Source organism: Scyliorhinus canicula, chromosome 25 (assembly GCF_902713615.1).
Source record: "Scyliorhinus canicula chromosome 25, sScyCan1.1, whole genome shotgun sequence".
NCBI classification, from domain to species: Eukaryota; Metazoa; Chordata; class Chondrichthyes; order Carcharhiniformes; family Scyliorhinidae; genus Scyliorhinus; species Scyliorhinus canicula.
The window spans coordinates 22,579,338-22,592,208 of NC_052170.1; the positions used below are offsets into that span (position 1 = coordinate 22,579,338).

Genomic DNA, 12,871 nt, shown 5'->3' on the forward strand with positions numbered 1-12,871 from the left:
GTTGAGGGGAGATCTAATAGAAACTTACAAGATAATGAATGGCTTGGATAGGATGGACGTAGGGAAGTTGTTTCCATTAGCAGGGGAGACTAGGACGCGGGGGCACAGCCTTAGAATAAAAGGGAGTCACTTTAGAACAGAGATGAGGAGAAATTTCTTCAGCCAGAGAGTGGTAGGTCTGTGGAATTCATTGCCACAGAGGGCGGTGGAGGCCGGGACATTGAGTGTCTTTAAGACAGAAATTGATAAATTCTTGATTTCTCGAGGAATTAAGGGCTATGGGGAGAGAGCGGGTAAATGGAGTTGAAATCAACCATGATTGAATGGTGGAGTGGACTCGATGGGCCGAATGGCCTTACTTCCGCTCCTATGTCTTATGGTCTTATTATATCCTGTCTGACCACCAACAAACAACATAGATCATAGATCATAGAATTTACAGTGCAGAAGGAGGCCATTCAACCCAGCGAGTCTACACCGGTTCTTAGAAAGAGCATCCTACCCAAGGTCAACATCTCCACCCTATCCCCATAATCCCATAACCCAGTAACCCCACCCAACAATAAGGGCAATTCTGGACACTAAGGGCAATTTATCATGGCCAATCCACCTAACCTGCACATCTTTGGACTGTGGGAGGAAACCGGAGCACCCGGAGGAAACCCACGCACACACGGGGAGGATGTGCAGACTCCGCACAGACAGTGACCCAAGCCGGAATCGAACCTGGGACCCTGGAGCTGTGAAGCGATTGTGCTATCCACAATGCTACCGTGCTGTCTTTAAACACACAGGCATAAGGCTCAGAAACGCAAATCGCGTTACTCAGATGAAGAGAAAATAAACAGCAGATTTAACCAGGCCAGAACACTTCATGACATTTATTTTGGTCTGTTTCAAAACAATAAAAACCAAGAGCGTTTCGCCGTTTTCGGCAGTATTTTAAACATCTTGTAGCCCAGGTTGTTCATGAGAAACCAGAATATAAGGAACTAACCTCTGGGGTTCATCAAAGAATGAGAAATAAACACAGTTCCTCAGTTTAACACTTTCTTTTATGATATTTAGCTAATGCAAAGCAAAAAAAAAACACAATTGTCACAATTAACCAATCCACTGATGATTAATTGTTGCAGTTTCTGAGCCATCAATAAAATACAATTTCATAGCGAGATTCGGAAAACAAAAGTCGGGATAATGAGGTGCGGACCTCATTTCAATAAATTTAAATGTACTTAAGGGGATTTCCCGCCATATGTTCCCCAGGTAAGGAATTCCCCCCCTTACCGCTGTGACGTCACGTCACACAAATTTTACAACAGCTTCTGCAAAATGTGAAGATGTCGAGGGGGAAACAGCTGGGGGAGCAAGGGTATGCACAGTCCCTGACGGGAGAGGGGCATTCCCGGATAGTGCCACCCACTGCCCCCCTGGCAGTGCCAACCTGACAGTGCCATCCTTGATGGGCCAGTCCGACAGTGCCACTGCCGGGGGATGTGCCAAGGGGGCTATGCTGAGATCAGGCCCTCTGGGGAGCCCCATCAGGGGGATTCTATGTGTGGGGGTAGCCCTAGTGTTTATGTGTGGGAGGGCGGGCGTGTGTGTGTGTGTGGGGGGTGGGGGAGGGCGGAGTTGACTGGTTGCCTACGTGTGTGTCGGGGGGGGTCACGGTCCACCTCCGCCATGCAGGTGAGTTTCAGGGTGCAGATCGGGGCACCCTTTTTCATGGGTGCACCGATCTCTGTGGAGCCGGCATTGGCCGCTCCATCAAGTCCCGCCCCACCAACGTGAAGGGGAACTACGCCCCTAGATATTCTGTGCACAGTGTGCCAGAGGATCTGGTGAGAAAACCCGGTTGCGCAGCTGGGGAGCTACACGCTGGCTTTCTCGCCCCAGCCAGCACTCTGTGCACAGAGTGTGAGATTCCCACCCTATATTTTAACACAGATTCACTTTCCACTCGCAGTAACATTACGGCAAATATTATGCTGACTTTTCACAGATCCAATATCGATGAAAATTACACGGTGCATCATTCCACTCGCCGAAAACGAGCAGTTCTGCACAGTCTTCAACATTATAACGATTATTGGGTTCATCTGGACTCCAAAACCTTGAAAGACAAAAAGTGAAAACTCCTGCTTCAACTGAACTTTAAATGGAGAAAAGCCATTTTGATGATCAAAGAGTGCCCTTGTCTAAAATACACAAAGTTAACATGCAGGTATGGTGAACAATTAGGAAGCTAAATGGTATGTTGGCCTTTATTGCAAGGATATTGGAGTACAGGAATACAGAGGTTTTGCTGCATTGTACAACACCTGGTGAAAGCACACTTGGGATATTGTGCAAAGTTTCGGTCAATCTCTCAGGAAGGGTATACGTGTCTGAGAGAGGTTGCAAAGGAACTTTACTAGATTGATTCCTGGCATGAGGGGTTGGTCCAGTGAGAAGGGATTGAGTTTGATGGGTCGATAGTCCCTGGAGGTAAAAGGAATGAGAGGTAGCATTATTGAAGATTTTGAGAGGGATTGATGGGTACACACTGAGAGGAGGAGGCATTTCTTCAACACAGAGGGTTTGAATCTTTGGAATTCTCTACCCCAGAGGGCAGTGGAAGCTCAGTCAGTGATACATTCCAGAATAGATTGATAGATTTTTGGACTCCTAAGGGATATGGCACCAAGCAGGAAATTGAATTGAAATTGAATCCATGTACCTATCAAGCGGCTATTGGATAGGTACATGGAATGCTGTAGAATGATGGGGTGTAGATTAATTTGTTCTTAATCTTGGACAAACGTTCGGCACAACATCGTGGGCCGAAGGGCCTGTTGTGTGCTGTATTTTCTATGTTCTATGAAACTCGACCATGATGTTATTGAGTGAGTGGAGCAGATTCAAAGCATCAGATAACCCACTCCTGCTCCCATTCCTTATATTCACTTTCAAATCACAATTGGTCAAGATCGAGGGTGAAATGGTCCCACTTATTGGCAGCACTGACAGGAAAAATGGCTTTGAAGCCGTCAGCCCCAACAGCAAATTTCTCAATCACTTAGTCTTTTAAAGATCCGTGGCCCATTTTTAAAAGCTGCCCTGATACAAAAAAATTTAAATAAATCACCCACTCCTTTCCCAGGCAATAGCTCCCTCTTCTTAGCACTACTTCTGGCACTGCCCAGCATAGCCCCCTGGCACTGCACATACACCCCCCTGGCACTGCCCAGACACTGCCCCCTGGCACTGCCCCCTGGCACTGCCCATACACCCCGCTGGCACTGCCCAGACACTGCCCCCTGGCACTGCCCCCTGGCACTGCCCATACACAGCCCCCTGGCACTGCCCAGCATAGCCCCCTGGCACTGCCCATACACAGCCCCCTGGCACTGCCCATACACACCCCCCTGGCACTGCCCAGCATAGCCCCCTGGCACTGCCCATACACAGCCCCCTGGCACTGCCCAGACACAGTCCCCTGGCACTGCCCCCTGGCACTGCCCATACACACCCCCCTGGCACTGCCCAGACATAGTCCCCTGGCACTGCCCATACACACCTCCCTGGCACTGCCCAGACACAGTCCCCTGGCACTGCCCAGACACCCCCCCGGCACTGCCCAGCCACAGTCCCTGGCACTGCCCAGCCACACCCCCTGGCACTGCCCCCTGGCACTGCCCCCTGGCACTGCCCCCTGGCACTGCCCATACACACCCCGGCACTGCCCATACACTGCCCCCTGGCACTGCCCATACACTGCCCCCTGGCACTGCCCATACACTGCCCCCTGGCACTGCCCATACACTGCCCCCTGGCACTGCCCATACACTGCCCCCTGGCACTGCCCATACACTGCCCCCTGGCACTGCCCCCAGGCACTGCCCATACAAACACCCCTGGCACTGCCCATACGCTGCACCCTGGCACTGCCCATACACTGCCCCCTGGCACTGCCCATACACTGCCCCCCTGGCACTGCCCATACACACACCCCTGGCACTGCCCATACACACCCCCCTGGCACTGCCCATACACACACCCCTGGCACTGCCCATACACACCCCCTGGCACTGCCCATACACACCCCAGGCACTGCCCATACACTGCCCCCTGGCACTGCCCATACACTACCCCCTGGCACTGCCCCCTGGCACTGCCCATACACCGCCCCCTGGCACTGCCCATACACTGCCCCCTGGCACTGCCCATACACTGCCCCCTGGCACTGCCCATACACTGCCCCCTGGCACTGCCCATACACTGCCCCCTGGCACTGCCCATACACTGCCCCCTGGCACTGCCCATACACTGCCCCCTGGCACTGCCCATACACTGCCCCCTGGCACTGCCCATAAAATACCCCTGGCACTGCCCATACACTGCCCCCTGGCACTGCCCATAAACTGCCTCCCTGGCACTGCCCCCTGGCACTGCCCATAAAATACCCCTGGCACTGCCCCCTGGCACTGCCCATACACGGCCCCCTGGCACTGCCCATACACGGCCCCCTGGCACTGCCCATACACTGCCCCCTGGCACTGCCCATACACTGCCCCCTGGCACTGCCCATACACTGCCCCCTGGCACTGCCCATACACGGCCCCCTGGCACTGCCCATACACTGCCCCCTGGCACTGCCCATACACTGCCCCCTGGCACTGCCCATACACTGCCCCCTGGCACTGCCCATACACTGCCCCCTGGCACTGCCCATACACTGCCCCCTGGCACTGCCCATACACTGCCCCCTGGCACTGCCCATACACTGCCCCCTGGCACTGCCCATACACTGCCCCCAGGCACTGCCCATACACTGCCCCCTGGCACTGCCCATACACTGCCCCCTGGCACTGCCCATACACTGCCCCCTGGCACTGCCCATACACTGCCCCCTGGCACTGCCCATACACTGCCCCCTGGCACTGCCCATACACTGCCCCCTGGCACTGCCCATACACTGCCCCCTGGCACTGCCCATCCACTGCCCCCTGGCACTGCCCATACACTGCCCCCTGGCACTGCCCATACACTGCCCCTGGCACTGCCCATACACTGCCCCCTGGCACTGCCCATACACTGCCCCCTGGCACTGCCCATGCACTGCCCCCTGGCACTGCCCATACACTGCCCCCTGGCACTGCCCATAAACTGCCCCCTGGCACTGCCCCCAGGCACTGCCCATACACTGCCCCCTGGCACTGCCCATACACTGCCCCCTGGCACTGCCCATACACTGCCCCCTGGCACTGCCCATACACTGCCCCCTGGCACTGCCCATACACTGCCCCCTGGCACTGCCCATACGCTGCCCCCTGGCACTGCCCATACACTGCCCCCTGGCACTGCCCATACACTGCCCCCTGGCACTGCCCATGCACTGCCCCCTGGCACTGCCCATAAACTGCCCCCTGGCACTGATTGCCCATAAAATACCCCTGGCACTGCCCCCTGGCACTGCCCATACACGGCCCCCTGGCACTGCCCATACACTGCCCCCAGGCACTGCCCATACACTGCCCCCTGGCACTGCCCATACACTGCCCCCTGGCACTGCCCATACACTGCCCCCTGGCACTGCCCATACACTGCCCCCTGGCACTGCCCATACACTGCCCCCTGGCACTGCCCCCTGGCACTGCCCCCTGGCACTGCCCATACACTTCCCCCTGGGACTGCCCCCTGGCACTGCCCCCTGGCACTGCCCCCAGGCACTGCCCAGACACTGCCCATACACGGCCCCCTGGCACTGCCCAGACACTGCCCCCAGGCACTGCCCAGACACTGCCCCCTGGCACTGCCCAGACACTGCCCCCTGGCACTGCCCATACACTGCCCCCTGGCACTGCCCATACACTGCCCCCTGGCACTGCCCATACACTGCCCCCTGGCACAGCCCCTTGGCACTGCCCATACACTGCCCCCTGGCACTGCCCATACACACCCCCCCCTGGCACAGCCCCCTGGCACTGCCCATACACAGCCCCCGGCACTGCCCATACACTGCTGCTTGATACTTCCCAGATACTGCCCTGTGTTACTCCACTGGCTCTTCCCCCAGCACTACTGCCAGCATTTCTCCTAAATATTGCCCAGACACTGCCCCCCCAGCATTTCCCCTGGCAATTCCCACTGGTACTGTCCAGACATTTCCCTCAGTGCAAACTACCCCAAGCAGTGCCCAAACACTGCCCCTAGTACTGCCCAAACACTACCCCGCCTCTGCCCCCCCAAGTACTGCCCAAATACTACCCCCGGCATTGCCCCAGCACAGTCCCCCAGTCCTATCATTGGCACTGCCCAAGCACTGCCCCTGGTGCTTCCCCTGGCACTGTCTGAGCATAACTCTCTCCCTTCTGAGTGATTCACTTACCTGAGCTCTTATGGTGGGTTATCTCCATCAGGTACATGCTGTGGGAGACATGTCGTCATTTTCACAGGCGTGGGGGGGATTCATCAGCACCAGAGGTCCAATAATTAGATGCTAATTTATTCCATTGGGTTTTTCAATGTTCATTAATGCATTGAAAGACTCGGTGAAGGTGAGAGAGGAAGAAGACATGTTCCCTGTCCTTGTAGGAGCAGCAAGCCCCCCCCCCCCCCCCCCGCCCGACATAGTGGGCCAAAATAAAACTGACAGTGGCAATCGAAAAGAGATGAAAATGAAGCTCACAGGATCATTTCCCTTCCATTAAACCTTTCCAGGGTTCTGTTTGTGCACCCAAGGGTTTTCCCTGGGGTGGTGGGGGATGTTCATGGTGATTCCTGCTTATGAAATGAAAATCGCTTATTGTCACGAGTAGGCTTCAATGAAGTTACTGTGAAAAGCCCCTAGTCGCCACATTCCGGCGCCTGCCCGGGGAGGCTGGTACGGGGATCGAACCGTGCTGCTGGCCTGCTTGGTCTGCTTTGAAAGCCAGCGATTTAGCTGAGTGAGCTAAACCAGCCCCAAACCAGCTTATCCTCTCGTTCCCCCTGGTGATTGTACAGGAATATTATTCACTGATAAAGTGGAAGTTTGATCTTTCCTGGATATTCATTTGGAGTTCTGCCTTCATGCAAAATGTCTGCAAGATGACAAGGTGCTTGGACATGAGTTTCATAGAATTTACAGTGCAGAAGGAGGCCATTTGGCCCATTGAGTCTGCACCGGCTCTTGGAAAGAGCACCCTACCCAAGGTCAACACCTCCACCCTATCCCCAAAACCCAGTAACCCCACCCAACACTAAAGGCAATTTTGGACACTAAGGGCAATTTATCATGGCCAATCCACCTAACCTGCACATCTCTGGACTGCTGAAGGTTGCTGCATCAGCCACAAAATATAGTGGGGCTGGATTCTCTGCTGCTCGAGCTGCGTGTTTCTGTGGATTTAATTGGCCAGTTGCCTTTTGCTCCCACATTTGCCCTTCCCTGTAATGGGTTACCCATTGTTATGTTGAATAGTAATGGAGAGAGTGGGCCACCTTGTTCAATGGCCCTGTTGATGTGTCACTCTTTCCGTATTAAGCGTTTATCTCTGGATCGTTACAGTCTCTGTGGTTGTCCTTTGTATTTACACCGATCACATTGAGCTGTGTCTCCCCATGGCCCCACTGGTAGGAATGAATGTGTATTGGTTAAGGTAACTCTGAAAGAATATAAGATGCAGGATGATCACTGATCCCGCAGCGATGAGAAGGAAGTGATTGTCACGGGGTCAATGGTAGGAGTTGAGCAACAAGAAGTTTAATGACCTCACACGAGTGTTCAAGGGTCTGTGATGCATCTTCAGATACATGCCATATTCTACCAACTGCACCAACAACCTCATTTATTGCTCAATTCACCACACACACTTCACTCAAAGAACAGTACAGCACAGGAACAGGCCATTCGGCTCTCCAAGCCTGGGACGACCATGCTGCCCGTCTAACCTAAAACCTTCTATTCTTCAGGGGTTCCTATCCCTCTCTTCCCATCCTATTCATGTATTTGTCAAGACACCCCTTAAACGTCACTATCGTCCCTGCTTCCACCACCTCCTCCGGCAGCGAGTTCCAGGCACCCACTACCCTCTGTGTAAAAAAACTTGCCTCGTACATCTCCTCTAAACTTTGCCCCTCGCACCTTAAACCTATGCCCCCTAGTAAATGACTCTTCCACCCTGGGAAAAAGCTGCTGACAATCCACTCTGTCCATGCCCCTCATAACTTTGTAGACTTCAATCAGGTCACCCCTCAACCTCGAACATTCCAGTGAGAACAAACCGAGTTTATCCAACCTCTCCTCACAGCTAATGCTCTCCATACCCGGCAACACCCTGGTAAATCTCTTCTGTCCCCTCTCCAAAGTCTCCACATCCTTCTGGTAGTGTGGCGACCAGAATTGAACACCATGGGTGGGATTCTCCTGCTTTGCCCACCCAGCGACAGGAAATTCCCAGCCGGGGTCAACGGACCTTTCCATGGTCTGCGTCCTGCCCGTGGCGATCTTGCGATGGGAGGGGCAGATGAAGCCAGCACTATATTCCAAGTGTGGCCTAACTAAGGTTCTATGCAGCTGCTGCATGACTTGCCAATTTTTATACTCAATGCCCCGCCCGATGAAGGCAAACATGCCGAATGCCTTTCCCATCTGTGTTGCCACTTTCAGTGGCCTGTGGACCTGTACACCCAGATCCCTCTGCCTGTCAATCCTCTTTAGGGTTCTGCCATTTAATGTATATTTCCCAGCTATATTGGACCTTCCAAAATGCATTACCACACATTTGTCCGGATTAAGCTCCATTGGCCATCTCTCCGTCCAAGACTCGCACCAATTGCTTCACAGCTCCAGGGTCCCAGGTTCGATTCCGGCTAGGGTCACTGTCTGTGCGGAGTCTGCACGTTCTCCCCGTGTCTGCGTGGGTTTCCTCCGGGTGCTCCGGTTTCCTCCCACAGTCCAAAGATGTGCGGGTTAGGTGGATTGGCCATGCTAAATTGCCCTTAGTGTCCAAAATTTGCCTTAGTGTTGGGTGGGGTTACTGGGTTATGGGGATAGGGTGGAGGTGTGGACCCTGGATAGGGTGCTCTTTCCAAGAGCCGGTGCAGGCTTGATGGGTCAAATGGCCTCCTTCTGCACTGTAAATTCTATGATCTATGAAATCTTTATCCTGCTGCATCCTTTGACAGTCCTCATCGCTATCCGCAACTCCACCAACCTTTGTGTCGTCCACAAACTTACTGATTGGACCAGTTATATTTTCCTCCAAATCATTTATATTTACCTACCAACAATCTCCAACAATCAAGACTCACATTAATAAAAGTTATAACAGATTTGGAGTTGGAACATGGTGAGAACACATGAAATGAAAATGAAGATCGCTTATTGTCACGAGTAGGCTTCAATGAAGTTACTATGAAAAGCCCCTAGTCGCCACATTCCGACACATGGTAAGCCACCAAGCAAAAGTGCATTGCAGTCAGGGCACGGAGAATGGAGAGCAGACGTACAAGCTCTCCGGATGGTGAGCTCCTATTCCAGATTGGTTACAGAAGATCCAGGTGAGACTTTACTGCACTGGGGCTGTGGAAGAAGGCTGATGGGTATGCACCAGGGGCATTGGAAACCCTGCCAGAGAGTCTGCATTCGAGGTCAAGATGCATGAAAGAGCTCAGCATCAATTTGGCAGAGGGCTTTGTGTGGAGATGGGTGTCTGTCCTTTCCAGCAAAGATTTGGGGCGAAATTCTCCCAAAACGGGAGAAATCGTCAAACTGCCGTAAAACCCGGGTGGGTTTTACGGCATCGCACCCCTTCCCGACGGGGGACCGATTCTGGTCCCCGGTCGGGGCTAGCAGCCCGACGTCGGAGGCTCCGACAAGTCGGGCTTAACGAAAATCGTTAAGCCCGCTTGTCGGACTTAGCGCCGGCTGACGCGTCATATGACGTCAGCCGCGCATGCGCAGGTGGGAAGACTCCACCCGCGCATGCGCGGGTGACGTCATCGCGTTTTTGCGCGAAACCCGCGCATGCGCGGTCCGGGTTGCCCCTCAGCCGCCCCGCATATTGATACTGCGGGGCGGCGGAAGGACAAATAGTGCGCGGGCATCGGGCCCGCTGCCCGCGATCGGTGGGCACCGATCGCGGGCCCATGGCACCCTTGGCACGGCCGTGGTACTGCCGTGCCAATCGGTGCCATGGTTATTTTTTTCCAGGTGGTCACGACGTTTTTACGAACGGCAGGACCAGGTGTGTTTGCCGTTCGTAAAAAGGTCGTAAAGGGCTGGGACTTCGGCCCTTCTAACAGCTGTGAATCGCTGCCGGCCGTAAAAAAACGGCGGCAGCGATTCGTGTCGGGATTTCGGCGGGGGGGGGGGGGAGAATAGCGGGAGGGCGTCAAAAAAGTCGGGAAGGCCCTCCCGCTATTCTCCCACCCGTCGTGGGGGGGGGAGAATTTCGCCCGTGGCTTCCATTAACAAATCTGCAGAGCCAACCATTATGGCCGATATATTAGCTTCCTTTGCAACAAGAGCATTATCCACCAAACATCTGAGAGTTGCAGTGGAAGCTCAGACGGCTGCCATCATGGCTCTGAATACCAGTCTAATGAGGCATCTGGGGCATCTAAAATCTGGACCGGAATTCTCCGGCCGTTAGGGTTCTCTGTTTCCTCCGGCAGCACACCTTGCCCAGGGGTTTCCCGGCGACGTGGGGTGGCTTCAATGGGAAATCCCATTGACAAGCGGCGGGAAGAGACAGTGCAACGCTGAGAGATAGGCGATTGGGGGGCCAGAGAATCCAGCCCCAGATGTTTGGGTGCACACATCACGGTATGGGGCAGCACGGTAGCATGGTGGTTAGCATAAATGCTTCACAGCTCCAGGGTCCCAGGTTCGATTCCCGGCTGGGTCACTGTCTGTGCGGAGTCTGCACGTCCTCCCCGTGTGTGCGTGGGTTTCCTCCGGGTGCTCCGGTTTCCTCCCACAGTCCAAAGATGTGCGGGTTAGGTGGATTGGCCATGCTAAAATTGCCCGTAGTGTCCTAAAAAGTAAGGTTAAGGGGGGTGGGGTTGTTGGGTTACGGGTATAGGGTGGATACGTGGGTTTGAGTAGGGTGATCATTGCTCGGCACAACATCGAGGGCCGAAGGGCCTGTTCTGTGCTGTACTGTTCTATCAGTGGTGTAATTTTTGAAAGGACCTCATGGCACCCAATAAATTGGCATTGCCCACCAAATGTCACTGCTTCTGTCCCTAATTTGCTTTGCTGTTTGGCTAAATATCTGAAGTGAAAATTCAAACACAAATCCAGCTTTATAACCATCTTCAATGCCAAGGATATTGTGCAGAATGTCCAGGGGAAAAGAGAACTTACTTTACAGAGGAAGCATAGTCTGTCCCATCCACCCAGCGCCAATCACCTTCAGAGATCGAATCACTGAGTCCAATCCAGTGACTTCCTTTATGAGTCCAGTGCTGTATAAATACCTGTCAGACAAATTAAAGTGTCACTGCAGTAATAATAATAATCGCTTATTGTCACAAGTAGGTTTCAATGAAGTTACTGTGAAAAGCCGCTAGTCGCCACATTCCGCCGCCTGTTCGGAGAGGCCGGTATGGGAATTGAACCCGTGCTGCTGGCATTGTTCTGCATTGCAAGTCAGCTGTTTGGCCCACTGTGCTAAACCAGTGTACGGAGCATTGTAGATTATCGGCAATATTAATGACCAACTCCCTACTTGGCAACGTCCTGTCTGAGTTCTTCACCCATTTATTTCAAGCCAACCTTTGTTCCTACTGTAATAGAAGACACTGGCGATTGAAATGTGAGGCTGGAAGATTAGTGTGGGAGACATTTGGGGCAGCACGGTAGAATTGTGGATAGCACAATCGCTTCACAGCTCCAGGGTCCCAGGTTCGATTCTGGCTTGGGTCACTGTCTGTGCGGAGTCTGCACATCCTCCCCGTGTCTGCATGGGTTTCCTCCGGGTGCTCCGGTTTCCTCCCACAGTCCAAAGATGTGCAGGTTAGGTGGATTGGACGTGATAAATTGCCCTTAGTGTCCAAAATTGCCCTTAGTGTTGGGTGGGGTTACTGGGTTATGGGGATAGGGTTGAGGTGTTAACTTTGGGTAGGGTGCTCTTTCCAAGAGCTGGTGCAGACTCGATGGGCCGAATGGCCTCCTTCTGCACTGTAAATTCTATTTTTTAAAAATGGGTTTCAACTCATGGGGCAACAGATGCATTGAGGACAATTGTTCCATTGGGATGATCTTCCCTTGAATTGTGCTGGGATCAGTGATCTGGAGAATCGAATCATTAGGGCTGTGGGGAGGGCATTAAACTAAATAGTTGGTGTGAGGTTGCAAGTGTGGGACATTTAGGGATAGTGATGATGATAAGAGGGGCAATGACTGCCAGAGTATGACAGGAAAAGACAGAAGTTACAAACAGAACAGTGCACCCATAACAAAGGGCAGAAATGGGTGACACAGCGGTTAGCATTGCTGCTCACATTAATAATTCAATTAATAAATCTGGGATCAAAAACTGGTCTCTGGTGACCATGACGCTATCGTAGATTGTTGTAAAAATCCATGTGGTTCACTCGTGTTCTTTCGGGAAGATAAGCTGCCATCCTTACTCGTGCTGGATCTCAGATCCACAGCAATAAGGTTGATCCTTAACAGCCCCCTTTCATGGCCGAAGAATCCACTTAGTATGAGGGCAATTCGGGATGGGCAATTCGATTGTAACCTCGGGTGACTTGTAGAATTTGCATTTTCTCCCCGCGTCTGCGTGGGTTTCCGCCAGCTTCTCCAGTTTCCTCCAAAGGTGTTAGGTGGATTGGCCATGCTAAAGTCCCCCTGTGTCCAAAGTTTAGGTAGGGTTATGGGGATAGGGCAGGGGAG

General features: G+C 53.3%; 1 protein-coding gene across 1 annotated transcript in view; it reads right to left on the bottom strand.

Annotated features, from left to right (window-relative positions):
• Positions 1–866: 866 nt before the first annotated feature.
• LOC119957251 (CD209 antigen-like protein C) overlaps positions 867–12,871 on the bottom strand; it is a 35,644-nt gene continuing 23,639 nt past the window's right edge. Inside the window, exons 6-7 of the mRNA XM_038785097.1 lie at positions 11,336–11,448; positions 867–2,113 (exon numbers count right to left, since the gene is read on the bottom strand). Of these exons, the coding sequence (XP_038641025.1) occupies positions 1,984–2,113; positions 11,336–11,448 (243 nt within the window). The 3' untranslated portion in view covers positions 867–1,983. The remainder of the gene's footprint in view (positions 2,114–11,335; positions 11,449–12,871) is intronic.